This window comes from Nicotiana tabacum, chromosome 4, assembly GCF_000715075.1.
Source record: "Nicotiana tabacum cultivar K326 chromosome 4, ASM71507v2, whole genome shotgun sequence".
Taxonomy (NCBI): Eukaryota; Viridiplantae; Streptophyta; class Magnoliopsida; order Solanales; family Solanaceae; genus Nicotiana; species Nicotiana tabacum.
This window is the reverse complement of record NC_134083.1, coordinates 144,381,085-144,396,642: the sequence shown is the minus strand read 5'-3', so window position 1 is coordinate 144,396,642 and position 15,558 is coordinate 144,381,085. Positions and strand designations below refer to the sequence as shown.

The 15,558-nt window shown below is 33.3% G+C and overlaps 1 protein-coding gene across 1 annotated transcript; it reads right to left on the bottom strand.

Moving 5' to 3' along the window:
- Window positions 1–5,100: 5,100 nt before the first annotated feature.
- Window positions 5,101–7,419, bottom strand: LOC107807812 (uncharacterized). Its single transcript, XM_016632246.2, has 2 exons — window positions 6,239–7,419; window positions 5,101–5,629 (listed from the first exon to the last, which is right to left on the bottom strand). The coding sequence occupies exons 1-2, from the start codon at window positions 7,334–7,336 to the stop codon at window positions 5,318–5,320; spliced, it is 1,410 nt and encodes a 469-aa protein (XP_016487732.1). The 5' UTR covers window positions 7,337–7,419; the 3' UTR covers window positions 5,101–5,317.
- Window positions 7,420–15,558: the final 8,139 nt, after the last annotated feature.

Below are 15,558 nucleotides of genomic sequence, written 5' to 3'. Positions count from 1 at the left end.
TAGTCGTAAGTGCATCCACTCACGACGAGCTCTTGGCAATACCGTGGCCTTTAGGTCGTCATATCGTTCCTTCAAACTAGTCCATAATTGAAATAGATCTTTCAAGGTTAAATATTCACTTTTTAACCCTTCATCGAGATGATGGCGAAGGAAAATCATGGCTTTCGCCTTATCTTGACTTGATGCTTCATTTTCTTCTTTAATAGTGTCACCAAGACCTTTAGCGTCAAGGTGAATTTCAGCATCAAGTACCCATGGCAAATAGTTATTCCTAGAGATGTCAAGTGCCATAAATTCAAGTTTTGACAAATTCGACATAGTGAAAACTATCATAGAAATAAGTGAATTAGAATGACAAGAATTATTATCAATTCAGTGCAGTACATAATCGTGTATTAATATTCTATATGTAAAATTACCAAACAAATAATTATGTGCAGTGCGATGATAAATTAGTGTTTAATATTAACCACAAAAACTTTAGACATGTAAGTATATTTTCATAGAATAAATAAGTTGAATTAATATGTACTAGTATAATTTTGTTCTACTTAGAATACGTTTCAATAAGCTAAGTAGGCATAAAACTAGATGATATCAATTCTGACTAGTTTCAACATTCAATACGATTCATCTATTAGTTCAGTCATTAATTTTAAAGTCATTAATTAGTTTGTACACTTAGGTGATAAATTTATTGGAGACATATTTAAACCTTTTAAAATTTTTGCAAGAATTCCTTCTAAATGCATATTCTGTTAGAATATTTGGATACGAGCTTAATTAGTCTAATTATTGTAATTCAATTTTAATACTTATTTATTTATGTGTAGGATTAAAATTCTTCGTAGTTTATATAATGAAATATCAATTTAACCGAAACTTATTGTTTTCATACCAATGCAATTATTATAATCATATTCAAAACAAGTTATGCATATAGTAATTAAATTGCAGGTTAAAGAAAGATCCTAATAGAAACATTATAAACATAGGAATGTATACCTGAATCGGAAAAGAAACTGACTACCTCTTTTAGAAAGAAGATAAAATTCGGATGAAGCAGATAACCTCAGTTGGTTAGAACCTCGTGCTGAAAACGTATTAAGAAATGAGAGCAAAATAGAACAATATACTAACGGAGACAAGATGTATATGATGAGAATGTAGAAGTTATTTTATTCAAGTGTGTTTCTTCTATGTACTTCATAGGATAAAAAATACCCTATTTATAGGATATAAGATACATGAAAAGTTACAAAAATATACCTAAAGGTTACAAATATTAAGTGATGAATTAACTAAGTACATGAACTCAAATGATTCATGGAATAGGGATGTCTAAGAGTATTCAATGGACATCCACTTTAACATATTCATAACAATCAAAGTATTATAAAATGACTAAACTATTTTTGTAACAAAAAAAATCACTTAATTTTACCTGAGTTGAGTATCATAAGAATGAAAGGAGTGAAGTGTGGCCAATAAAAAATGATTTTTCCTGATTGGATTCTCTAGAAGTTATTTTTTTCATAATCATTGTTTCAGATCATTACAACTCATTACAATAATATCGAAGGACTTAAATTCATTGACACTAAATTTAAGAGTTAATACCCTAAAATTCCCTAAAATGTCATATTTTTGTCAATTTTTTACTTAAACTATTTGGTGTTCCCAAACCTCCGAACTATATTGCCCTTCATATTAAAAACTCTTCATTGCATTCTTAGAGGTGCGTGCAGTACACGATCCTAATTATTTAAAAAACGTATCACGTAGCACTATACATGGCTATTTAACTCAGCCTAAAACCCGCCTAAACTATTTTATTTTTGTCAGTTATCTACTTAAACTATTTGGTATCCCTAAAACCCCTCTGAACTATATTCTCCATATATATTAAAACCCCATGTTGAGCTTTTAAAGATGCATATGTCTAACAATATTAACTTATGGTTTGTAAAAAGTTTTATCTATAGTTTACTCATGATGTATTACTCTCGAATAAATGATTAATTTTAGGAGTTTTGGTCAAAATAATATTTAATGTACTGTGTTAATTTTAGATTTAATTGTGTTTGTGCTTTATGCTAACTCCAATTTAATAAGTTCTTATTTATATTCATTTTGTAGCATAGTAAAAATATAAATAAAGGTATATAGTGTTGCATTTTTTAAAAATCATCTTATATTACATAAAAAGGATTACACAGAATAAAATTTCGCAAATAAAAAATTAATTGGCCAACAATTACATTCTCTAATTCCAGATTACATAAAGAAGGTTCAAGATATTCAACTTTATTCTCTACAAGGTGTTGAGTTTAATAAGAATATTTAAATTGGTATTCTTTCGACAATATGTGTAAGAAATGAAAGAAGATTAAAACAAGAAAGGGAATAAATCATTTCAAAGGAAACAAGTCTCGTAGAAATTTTTCCAGATGAAATCTATATGGATAACTAAGAAAAAAGGTTAAAAATGAAGAAGAAGGTGAAAAATAAAGAAGAAATGTAAAAAAATAAGGAAGAATGGTGAAAAAATAGGAATAAAGGTGGATATAATTGAAATAATGAGAATATTTATTAAAAAACAAATGTGAAAGAGGGTTAGGCTAATTAGCCATTATTTTCTGTCATATGAGCCATTTTGATGGCTTTTTTCAGTTGTCACGCGCTCTCAAGCGAGTGCTTACACACGTTATGCCAGGTCAGCAACAAGGGGGGTTTTAATATGAAAGACAATATAGTTGAGGGGGGTTTTGGGGATACCGAATAGTTTAAGTAGGAACCTGATAAAAATATGATAGTTTAAGGGGTTTTTAGGGTATTAACTCTAAATTTAAAGGAACATTATAAGTTTCTTCTATCATTCTAATCATAATCTTAGCCGAATTTGCAAAAATTGCTTTCACTATGCTACTAAATTTCTTCAATCACTTTGAGCACTCTAACTTCTCCTCTCTCCTTGCAACGCAAATTTGCAGATTGAACGGTTAAACTTACTAATTCTCTTTTTATATAACTTTTCACAATTGTATTACTCCAGACCTAAGTTGACTTATATGTATGCAAATTGATAAATGTGAAGGGTAATTTCATATATATATATATATATATATATATATATATATATATATATATATATATATATATATATATATATATATATATATATATATGTTGGGTAAATTGATTGAGAGTAGATTGACTATGTTAGAAGTCTATTAAGACATGTCTAGCAAGTATAAGTGTAACCAAGCTATTCATTTATGAGTAGAGAAATCATTTAAACTCGCATCACGTCATTAGATTATGCGGATTCCAAAAGCATATAATATAAAATCTAACGAAAGTTGTATCAACATCGTCATTTAGTGTTCTCTACAAAATTTTATGATCGACTTGCTAATTTGGAAAATAAAGTTGTAAATCGAGCCCAAAATAAACTTTACCGTCTTGCTAATTTGGGCTCTATAGCGCATTTCCCAAATGCCTTGAAGCTATAAGTAGTTAAGTACATCCAAATATGAATTTTCTTCTAGTTTCTCACCTCAAGGAGCAAGAACACGAATACTTTCAAGGATATTATAAGTCATCCCAAACCACTAAGGTAAGCTAAGACTAACAACTAACTAAAAAAAAAAAACATAAGAATTATTTTCTTCACATAAGCATAAAATGTTGGGCACAAAGTGTTTGGGCAGGGAAAGCAGAAATAGTGAGTAGGGGTGTACATAAGTCGGGTTGGTTCGGATTTTCTAATTACCAAATCAAACCAATTATTTCGGATTATTAAATCTAAATACCAAACCAAACCAATAAAAGTCGGGTTTTTTAATCTCGATTTTTCTCGGATATTTCGGATTTTTTTGATTTTTTCTTCATAGCACAAAATGTAAAATTTGTGCTCCAAATATTTCTTTAATCCTAGTAAGACAGAACTATATAAGACGTTTTTCAATAAAATAACATAAATATGAGATGCGACATGGCATTGTCCTAAAATATTCAACAATAAAGATAATAAAATTGCATAAAATAAATATTATTAATAAGCCATAATGAAAACAAACATAATTTAAAATTACGACTAATAAGTACTATTATTTACATGACTAACCACTAAAAGAAAAATAAGCTATACATTTTATTTAAACCATGGAAAAACTAAAAAAATAGATATCCAATACTATTTTCATTCATAATACAATTGAATTGAATGTTTTATTAGCATTAGTATTGATTTGATTTTGGTTTAGAATTTATTTGATTTACTAATATTTATGGACTATAAAACTTATTGGAGCATCCAAAAATTATAAGCCAAAGTTTGAAATAATACGTTAAAAGTAAAACTATGAAAAAACTTAAGAAATATTTATAAACTACACTACAATAAATATTTTTATGTATTAAATATATTTAAAACTTCCATAGATATAATGTCGGGTTGGTTTGATTTCGATTTGCCTTTTTTTAGTTAAAACCAAACCAAACCAAACCAAATATGGTCGGATTTGTTTTCCAACACCAAACCAAATCAAACCAAACCATAATCGGACTTTTTTTCTTGATTTGACTCGAATTATCGGATTTGTTTCATTTATCTGTTTCATTTTCATTTGTACACCCTGATTGAGAGGGTTAAGGACGGTTGTTAAAAATAATTTCTCAAGATTTTTTAGCCATCAAACGGTTTGCTTTTGGCTAAAAAATTACTGAAGTACTAGTTGGTCAGACGTGTAACAGTCAACGGACCACTATTGGAAAAATACCGAGTGCAAAAGTAAAACTCGTACTTGAGGGCGAGTGTACGATGGTGAGTAATTTGGCATCCCTATTAAAATTTTAAAAATAATAGGATTTTTAGATGAGTTTAATTATACACTAAATTAACGGTGCAGAAGTTCAATATAATCCCCAAAATAATTAATTAATGAAATTTATAACTTAAAATTAAGACAAACTATACGACGAGTATATGGGATATGGCATGAGAACATAAAAACAATTTAAATGTTGGTGGCTATGTGGTAAAAAAGAGTTTCTGATATAGAATTGAACTGTGCCATTATAAGGACTAACAAAAAATGAAAGAGTAAACAAGGAGGTAGTTAGTTTCAGTTCCTATTCAACGTTTGCTGTGTACAACAAACAGACAAAAGACAATACCTAGACAAAAGTCAGAAGGAAAAAAAGTACTAGTAGCAATCTCCACCAAAATAGTAACAAAGTAAACAGTGTCAACATCTGATTAGTAGCATGTATTATAATACTAATACTAGAGGAGAATGAAGCATCAAAAGCTTCAGGCATCGACTAACTGAGTAAGGTGAACAAGATGATGACTAAGAGCCATAAGTGTCAGCACATTAAGAAAAGATGAATATGAATTCAACTTCTTTAGTTTCTGACTCAATCTGACCACTTGAGGCTTCACCACTGCTTCTACTTCTGGAGATTTTTCTGCAGGTTTACTAGTTGTTGTTGTCGTCTGACTAGTTATCTTTGTGCATGTAGGATCCAACACCGAATCCACTCCTCTACTGCTTGGTTCAACGTTAAATATATCTCTACCTCTACCTTCTTCCTTCTCCAACTTCAATCTCTCAAACATAACCTGCAAAATCACAAATGCAAAAACAAGATTTTGTGCGTTAAAAAGAATGATCCCACACCCTTTCCTTTTTAACATGCTCCCAAAAAAAATGACACCGTCTCTGCATTATAAAGAAAAATTCAACTATAGAGACTAAAATCCTAGGAATTGTTTTTCTTGAGCCCAGGTCTTTCAGAAAGAGCCTCAGTCTCCTACGAACGTCCACAACGTAGGTAAAATTTGTGTGTACATATTACCTCTCCGAGGCTACACCTTCGGGACACAACACTGTGAGAATAAAGTGGGATGGAAATACAAGCTCTTGCTTAGAAAATATCATGGCATGTTAATTTGTGTGTACAAGTTGTAATGATAATTAAATTGTTACGTGTCAAAGGTCCTCTCTTTCCCTCTTCAAGTTTAACACCATCATATACAAAATAAAACAGAGAAAAACAGTGGAGTACAAATTAAATAGTGATGACATGTTAATTTAAGGCCACGGCCCAGGAGTTCTGATAATGGTATTTTGGTATGTGTCAAAAGTTCTCTCTCCCTATATATTGTGTCGAGTTGAACACCATCGTATATAAAATAAAACAGTGGAGTACAAATTAAATAGTGCTTTACCTTTGTGGCTCGAGGCTCTAAGTAGAGCAAATTGACCAAAAGCATAGCGATTGACGCCAGAAGATTAAAACCTTGAACCGCTTCAGCGGAACTCGCGTAAAGTCGACGTTTTTGGCTCAACAAATGGCCGAGGAATGCAGCGCCAACGCAATAAGCCATGGCCTTGAAGTAGACAAGGTAAATCTTACTCTGAACCAAAGCAAATTGCTGCCTCGGCAAAGCTCTAGCCAACACATAACTCGAAACAAACGTCACCCAAATACACATCCCATAAGCCACAGCAAAGCCTAGAAAATGCACCAAAAGCATCACAGTGCGCAAATTCTCTAGCGAGAAAATATAAGCAAATACATCATAAAAGAATTCACGTCCTCGCCCGAGTATATCCTTCAACTCCTTTTTCCCTTCTTCTTTAACCTTCTTTGCACCTTCTTTTACTGAATCTTTCACTTGTTCAGATTTCTCCTTTAATTCTTTCGCCTTCTCAGAGATTTCACTCTCCACTTCACCCTTTTTTCTCTTTGTTGTGTCAATCACATCCTTTGCTTTTTCCTTCACCTTATCTGAGGCTTCACTATATGCATCTTTAATACTTTCTTTCACTTTCTCAGCAGCCCCTTTTGCCCCTTCTTTAACTTCATCAACTTTATCAGCCGTTTCATGTGCTTTTTCTGAAACCTTATCTTTGGTTTTACCCAAAGCACTAGCAAATTTTTCTTTGCACTTGCCAAATGCATCACAAACTACATCTTTAGCACTAGGCTTAGTAACAATTTCACCATTTTCTTGATTTACATAGGGACTTGAAATTCCTTGACCAATATTTGGAAGAACAGAAGATGCTTCCTCGGCTTTTTCATGTAACTTGTCTTTGAGATCAGAAACATACCCTGATTTTCCTTTTGGAATTTCAGCTTCTTGTTGTGGGGAGATTAAGATTTTGGTACCATCTTCTTTATCAAATTCAACTACTACAACTCTAGGGCCTTCTTTTAAAATAACATCTTCTTTTTTCTTATTATTCTCTGGATTCGGATTGAAAAATCCTGCAGTAACAAGTGTGGTTAATACCAGAGAAATAGCCAAAAAATTCATCATTTCTTTTTCTCCTCTCTTTTTTTAATCCGGATACGAAGACAAAAGTGTTGGATAAGGAATGGAAGTTAGTAGCAAGGAAATAGGATGAATGGTTCTTTTTATTATAAGGAAGTTTGAATAATTCCCACGTAATGAGGTGGTGATGGATTAAAATGTATACGTGTTAGGTTGCATGCGGTTTGGAATTCTACGTGTCCGCTTCCTTTAGCGGTAAAAGCAATTGAGATGTAGAGAAGAGCCATTCCGGCCAATTTTTTTAAAATTTACTTTACTTTGAAAGAGTGATTTGTGGAAAGAGGTTTTTAAGAAAGTATTTTGCAGTTATAGTAATTTGATAAATCAATTATTTATTATTAGAGATTTTACTTTGGTTGAATAGCACTTAGATTTTTCAACTTTACCTTAAAAATTAAACTCCTCCTCTAACTTTGAAGATGGACATTCTTCTTCTTCTACCTCAATTGAATTTTTCAAATGTTTACTCTCAACCTTATCAACCTTTGTCTCTTTTTTCAGAACATGTTTTATTAATTACAAAAAAATAAAAATATATATACACATAATAGAGAATAAAAGATAAAATAAAACTTAAATATAAACTTAATGCACCTAATATTAGAACAATAATCATTAAAAGTAATGACAAATTGTAGTAATAAATTTATACAAGACTTATTCTAGTTATAATGTTACTGAACTTAAATTATAAAATTTATAATAATATATAACATAATTTAAGTTATAGGTAAAATTCTTGTAAAAACACTAGCCCTGCTGAATTCATAATGAGAATATTTTGATCGTTGAATCTTTTTTGATTCTATGTATTATTCTCATTATGCATATAAAGGAGGAGCCGTATGAGGTGAAAATCTCACGTACGGTCGGGATTCAAGGAAGAATCGGACCACAATGATCTATTGTACGCAATTTTCAGGGGTTGAGCTACGGTAGAGGGTGCGGGTTCGAGCGAACCTAGTGACTTTATCCGAGACCTTGTATTTGTATTGAAAAATTTATTGTTTATATATAACTATTTCATGCCGAACCCAGTAACAAAAGGGGTCTGGGTTTAACGGTAAGAATTCTGGGTTCGCTTGGAGAACACGTAGGTTCGAATCCCGTTGAAAGCAATGAGTTATTTTCTTGTTTTATACAATTTTTCTTTTTAAGAAAGCAAAAATTAAACGACGTCGTAATCCCCAAACAACTTCAAAGTCCAAACGGCACTTTGCCTTCCTTTAAACTAGTCCATTTATTCTTTTTAATAAATAAATCATAAGGCTGTTTCTTCTAATCTTCTCAACTCCCAAATCAAAAAAGCTAGGGTTCTGCCTCTATTGATTGTCGGCGCTGCTACCACAATTTGCCGGAGCCGGACACCTTCCAACTCTCGCAGTGTATGCTCTTTCTCCCTTAGAAGTTAGACCCTTTTTCCTTCTTCAATTTTTCTTTCCTGATTTGTTTTCTTCATGTTTTCCTCTTATATTTTATATTTTGACAATTTATACGAAATCTAATTTTTAATCTTCGATTATAGGGTTGTCCCACATTTTGAACTTCAATCTCTTTGTCAATTTGTGCTTTGGTTCTTTCCAAAAGTTCAAACTTGGAGTTTGTCTACAGACAAGGTATGTGGTTGTTGTCCTACTTTCTTGTTTTTAGTTTCTTAGTGAGACTAACTTGCATTCACATGGAGTGGTCTTATGCCCTTATTAAGAAGAAAACTTTCATATGTAGCTAGGGGCGGAGCTACAATAGAGCTGCTGGTACAGTAGAAGAAAACCCAATGACTTTTTTGTATTTATAATTTAGAACCCATACATTTCAAATCCTAGCTCCGCCTCTGGCAGTCTTACATTGTATTTCTGAAAAAGAACGTTTTACCTAAGGTAAAATACTTAGGTAAAGATACAACAATAACAACCCAGTATAATCTCACTAGTGAGGTCTGGGGAGGGTAGTATGTACGCAGACCTTACCCCTACCTTAGGGTAGAGAGGCTGTTTTCGATAGAAACTCGACTCTTTCCCTTCAAGAACTCCCCACCTTACTCTTGGGGTGACTCGAACTCGCAACCTCTTGGTTGGAAGTGGAAGGTGCTCACCACTAGAGTAACCCACTTTTGTCTAATTAGGTAAATATAATATATATTATAACATAGAGAGGAATTGAAAATGTCAAGGAAAACTAGACGTTGCATATGATAAGAGGAGGTGAATTTCTAGTATTTGAAGTTGGAAGAGGAGTTTGATTTTAAAAAATATGTTGAAGTAGAAAAATAATTTCACCCCATTCTAATTACGCTTCAAATTATATTTTATTAAAATACTTTATCTTTTGTTTGAAATTAAAGTTGGTGATATGCGAAAAAAAAGATTTGGAAGGATACTCAAGAGAGGAAGGAGAAGAGCACAACGTTCTAATGGTTAATTTCCCTTTTTATCTATAAAGGGCTATTTTAATAAATGAATAAATAGTACTCTCTTCGGTCAATTTTAATTAATTTTTTAGTTTTCATACATATTAAGAAATTTACCTTTTAGCATTAATTAACAATAAAATTTACCATATGAACCTTAATTTATTCATTGAAAATACGAAAAAGGTCCAAATATGCCCTTGTACTATACGAAATTGAGTACATTTGGCCTTCGTTAATACTTTAGCTCAAATATGCCCGTACCGTCACATAGTTGGTTCATATATGCCCTTAGAGTTACACAGTTGGCCCATATATGCCCTTTTCGAAACGGAATCCACCCAAACTAATTAGCTCTTTCGTTAATTGTATTAAAGTGTATTACAAACACTATTTTCTTTTTATTAGTACTTTTTTTCTTTACCTTCACTTTTCTTTCTTCTGTTTTTCTTTTCTTCTCTTTTTTTTCCTTTTTCTTTCTCCCTTATCCGATTTCCTCCATTACTGATGTCTTCTCCATTTTCGTCACCAATTTCACTTGACAAAACTCATGAATTCTAATTACTAAGAAAATTCTCCCATAAGAATATTTTTATAGATCATATGTTTGTCAATTTTTTAATTTTTACTGAACATATATTTAGTTCTAAAAAATTTAACAAAATAAGATTGAAATAATATTTATGTAAGAAAAAACCCGAAAAATCCAACAAAACCGAACAATCCAAAGCGATATAATTGGTTTGGTTTGATTTTGATAAAAACCGAACCAACCCGTTCCATGTACACCCCTAATTTACATAGTTAATAAAAAAATAGAAAATATCCAGCTGAAAAAAGATGAAAAAAGACTAACAACTCAAATTTATAACACTACAACTTGAACTCTAGGCTTTTAATGATTAAATTATCTTTCTGAAAATAATTTAAATATTTTGGTCTTTTGAGTATTGTTAAAGATTGAGATGTTTTTATTATTTTAAAAATTTAAACCATAATTTTTGGAATAATTTAATTTTATTTATTTAGAGGGCCAGTGAAATTGGAACTTGATTACCTTATGGGAGAATTTTCTTAGTAATTAGAATTCATGAGTTTTGTTAAGTGAAATTGGTGACGAAAATGGAGAAGACATCAGTAATAGAGGAAACAGATAAGGGAGAAAGAAAAAGGAAAAAAAAGAGAAGAAAAGAAAAAAGAAGAAAGAAAAGAGAAAGGTAAAGAAAAAAAAGTACTAATAAAAAGAAAATAGTATTTGTAATACACTTTAATACAATTAACGAAAGAACTAATTAGTTTGGTTGAATTCCGTTTCGAAAAGAGCATATATGGGCCAACTGTGTAACTCTAAGGGCATATATGGACCAACTATGTGACGGTAATGGCATATTTGAGCTAAAGTATTAACGAAGGGCAAATGTGCTCAATTTCGTATAGTACAAGGGCATATTTGGACCTTGAAAATATAACAAATACTCCTAGGTTCTTTACTCAAAGAGCAACTTCGTAAAAAAAGTTAATTCCTTCTTAATATGTGAAAAAATCAAATATTGTGAATCACTAAAAAAAGGCCCCAAAATCAATTAAAGTGGACCAGAAGGAGTATTTATAAGGATATTTTTTTAAAAAGTGAATTCCTGCTTATTTTGGAATTACGTCCTTCCAAAAAGAGTTTCAATTTGCCAAAATATGCTATTGAGCTTAGGGGTGTCAATAGTTCGGTTCGGCCGGTTATTTTATAAAATTTGTACCATACAATTTTTTGGTTAATTTATTATGTATAACCAAAATTAGACTTTTCGAAATCGTTCCAATCATGTCAGTTTCTCTTCGGTATCTGTATGGTTCGGTTAATTTTTATTATTTTTTTAAATGTCATGTAAAAGTAGATTGCAATAACATACATAATGTCACGACCTCAATTTTCCTTTATAGGATGTTATGATGAGACCTAATTTTTAAGACTAGGTAAGCCTAACACTTACTGAATTAATAACAAAATTTAACCCACAACTATTAAATATGAAATAGAAATTTCTATACAAAGCTAACTGTAACGACCCGATCGGTTGTTTTGAGCATTTACGCTCCTTTCAACTATTTGAAATCTTGAATAACTTCCTACGAGGTATTATGACTTGTGTGAATTGTCGGTTTTAGTTTTAAGGTATTTCAGAGTTAGCTTGGAAGAATAAATTTTATGTTGGAAGTTTAAGTTGAAATAGTTAAGCGGATGGTGACTTATGTGTAAACGACACCAGAATAGAGTTTTGATGATTCCAATAGCTCTGTATGATAATTTTGGACTTAGGAGCGTGTCCGGAAAATTATTTAGAGGTCCGTAGTGGAATTAGGCTTGAAATGTCAAAAGTTTAATTTTTGAAAAGTTTGACCGGGGGGTTGACTTTTTGATATCGAGGTCGGAATCCGATTCTGGAAATTGAAATAGCTTCATTATGTCATTTATGACTTTTGTGCAAAATTTGAAGTCATTCCGAATTGATTTGATGTATTTCGACACAAGATATAGAATTTGAAAGTTCAAAGTTCATTAGGCTTTAATTGAGGTGTGATTCGTGGTTTTAGCATTGTTTGATGTGATTCGAGGCTTCGACTAAGTTCGTATGATGTTTTGGGACTTGATGGTGTATTTGGTTGAGGTCCCGGAGGCCTCGGGTGAGTTTCAGAGTGGTTTTAGACCATTTCTAGGCCATTTAAAGTTGCTGGTTTTTGGCTACAGCAGTGTGCTATGTGATCGCGTGGAATTGGCCGCGATAGCGAAGCACAAAATGGGAAAAAATGGCCAGTGAATCGCGATCGCGGAAGGCCTTTCGCGATCGCATAGAGAAAATTTTCTGTTGTACTAACCCAATTTTGGAAGCTTATATCTCGCAATCTATAAGGAATTTGGAGATATCCAAAAATAAAAGTTATAGCCCTTTGTGTCTAGTTTTCAGAAATGTAAACCATTTGCCATTTAGAGTTGTGTACAAAAGGTTATGACCGTTAAACTAGAGGCTGCCCGGGAGAAGTTGGACAAGGCTGTTGGGGAATTTATTCTTCGCGATCACGGGAAAATGGCCGCGTTCGCATAGAGTAAAAAAGGGCTAGAAAAATTTTGTGCTTCGCGATCGCGAATGTTTTGCCGCGTTCGCATAGGGTAAATGACGGATTTGAGCTCGGGAAGAGGCAATTTTTGAGAGATTTTCAAAAAAATAATGGGGTAAGTGTTCTTAACTCAATATTAGTTAAATTACCCGAATTCATGGTTGTTTGTAACATTTAATTGGTGAATTAAGTTGGAAAATTGTGAAAACCCTCTTGGTTTAATTTGAAGATTTGGGGGTCGAGTTGATGTCGGATTTGAGTAAAATTTATATGGTTGGACTCGTGGTTGAATGGGCGTTCATATTTTGTAGCTTTTGTCGAGTTCCGATACGTGGGCCCCACGAGTAATTTTTTGAGTGTAATTTCGGATTTTGTAGAAAGATTAGTATTTTGATATGGAATTAATTCCTATAATTTGTATTGAGTAAACCAAATTAATTGTGGCTATATTCGAGGCGTTTGGAGGCAAATTCACGAGGCAAAGGCATACCGGAGTAAAGTATTATACGGTTTGAGATAAGTAACACTTCTAAACTTGGTTCTGAGGGTATGAATCCCCGAATTTGGTATGATATAAATTGTTTGGAGGTGACACACATGATAGGTGACGAGCATGTGGACGTGCACCATATAAATTGTGTCTTGAATAAATCCTGTGCAGTTGTAAGATTAATGAATCATGTTATTATCTGAACATTCTCCACGTGTTAGAGAAATTGAGCTGAGGCTTCTATTAAAGATCATGTTTAGGCTACGTACCAATATTTTGGGACCCATGGGGCCGTGTTGCTGTTGAATTAATTATTCAAAAAAAAATATATTTCACACTTAGTAATATTTGTCCATTGTGAGGATATTTATGGGATTGAGCTGCGCGACGCAGCAGGCCACAATGGCTTTATACATTATTATTATATAGATCGGGGTTGCCCGCCTGCAGCATGCCTTATTGGCTTTACTATTTTATGGATCGGGACTGCTCGCCTGCAGCAGGCCTTATTGGCTTTACTAATTTATAGATCGGGGCTGCCCGTATGCAGCAGGTCTTATTGGCTTTACTATTTTATGGATCGGGGCTGCCCGCCTGCAACAGGCCTTATTGGCTTTACTATTTTATGGATCGGGGCTGCCCGCCTGCAGCAGGCCTTATTGGCTTTATTATTAAATAGATTGGGGCTGCCCGCCTGCAACAGGCCTTATTAGCTCTATTATTATACGGATCGGGACTGCCCGCCTGCGGTAGGCCATATCGGCGCTTGGGCTGAAGGAGCCCCTCCGAGAGTCTGCACACAGCCCCAGTGAGTGCGGTTGATTTATAGCACTTGAGCTGAAGGAGCCCCTCCGGAGTCTGTACACACCCCCATTGAGAGTAGATGATTATATATATTCGGGATGGACTTCCCAGGGCATGGACTTGCCTTACTTAAGATGATTATATATATATTCGGGATGGATTTTCCCAGGGCATGGACTTACCTTACTTATTTATATTGTAATGAATTTACCTGGATATGGATCTTGTCCGTATCATTTACATTTGGGGATAAATTTCCCCAAGGCTGGATTGGCCTTATACGGTACTGAGCGACTGACTGTCAGTAGATGTGTATATATATACGTGTTGGAACACCCCTGGGCCGGATTGGCCATAAACAGTACCGAGTGACCGAATGATTTGTGACCAATATTACATGAGGTCTTTCCATTGAGATGTCATATTCCTCATATCGTGCAGTATTGATCTATTTCGCTTGTACTGAGTTTAACTGTTGAACTTGAAAGTATGCCTACATTTCTGTACCATTATTTATACTGGACTGTACATGTGGAGCTTATCATTGCTTTCAGCCCAGAGGTTAGTCTTGTTACTTATTGAGTTAGTTGTACTCATACTACACTCTGCACCTCGTGTGCAGATCCAGGTGCTCCCGGATGCGGTGGCTGCTAGATTTCGAAGTTAATTCTGTTGGGGACTATCAAGGTAGATGCTTGATGTCTACATACTTGATTCCCTTCCTGTTTAATTATTGTATTGTTCTATATTTTCAGACAGTGATTTTATCAGTCAGACTTTTTATTCATATTAGATGCTCATGTGCTCAGTGATACCGGGTTTTGGGAGTGTTTATATATGTATTTGTGAATTTTCTTTCGCTGAATTTAATGATTTTGTTTTTAAACATAAAAGATATGGGAGTTTATTGAGATTGAAAACTTGCCTAGTATTGAGATAGGCGCCATCACGACAGGTGAGATTTTGGGTCGTAACACTAATAATCCTAAAACCGGTAGTACAACTCATAAGCTCTATTGAGTTCATTAGAAAATCTCTAAGTATAATTGTTCCGGAATAGAAATAAACTGTACAAAAATAACTTCCGAAGGTGACTCCGAGGCCTGCGAATGCAATGGCAGGTATACCTTGAAGTTTTCACAGCAATATCTGATCCGCTATCTAACAACCAACAGTCTCCGAATTACTTGGATCTGCACAAAAATGTGCAGAAGTGTAGTATGGGTACATCACGGTCGGTACCAAGTAAGTATCAAGACTAACCTTGATGGAGTAGTGACGAGGTACAAGTCAAGACAATCACTAGACAAAATAACATGTGCAATATAGAAGTATCAAATTAATAACCGAAAGCGGATATCAGTAAATGGCAACACGAACCAATAAGTGATATAAACA

What these genes read in the sequence shown, in the direction of transcription:
- LOC107807812 (XM_016632246.2), bottom strand. Translation starts at nt 7,336, where the DNA reads ATGATGAATTTTTTGGCTATTTCTCTGGTATTAACCACACTTGTTACT. An exon ending in TAGAGCCTCGAGCCACAAAG is followed by an intron (nt 5,630 to 6,238) that starts GTAAAGCACTAT and finishes GTGATTTTGCAG; the next exon opens with GTTATGTTTGAGAGATTGAA.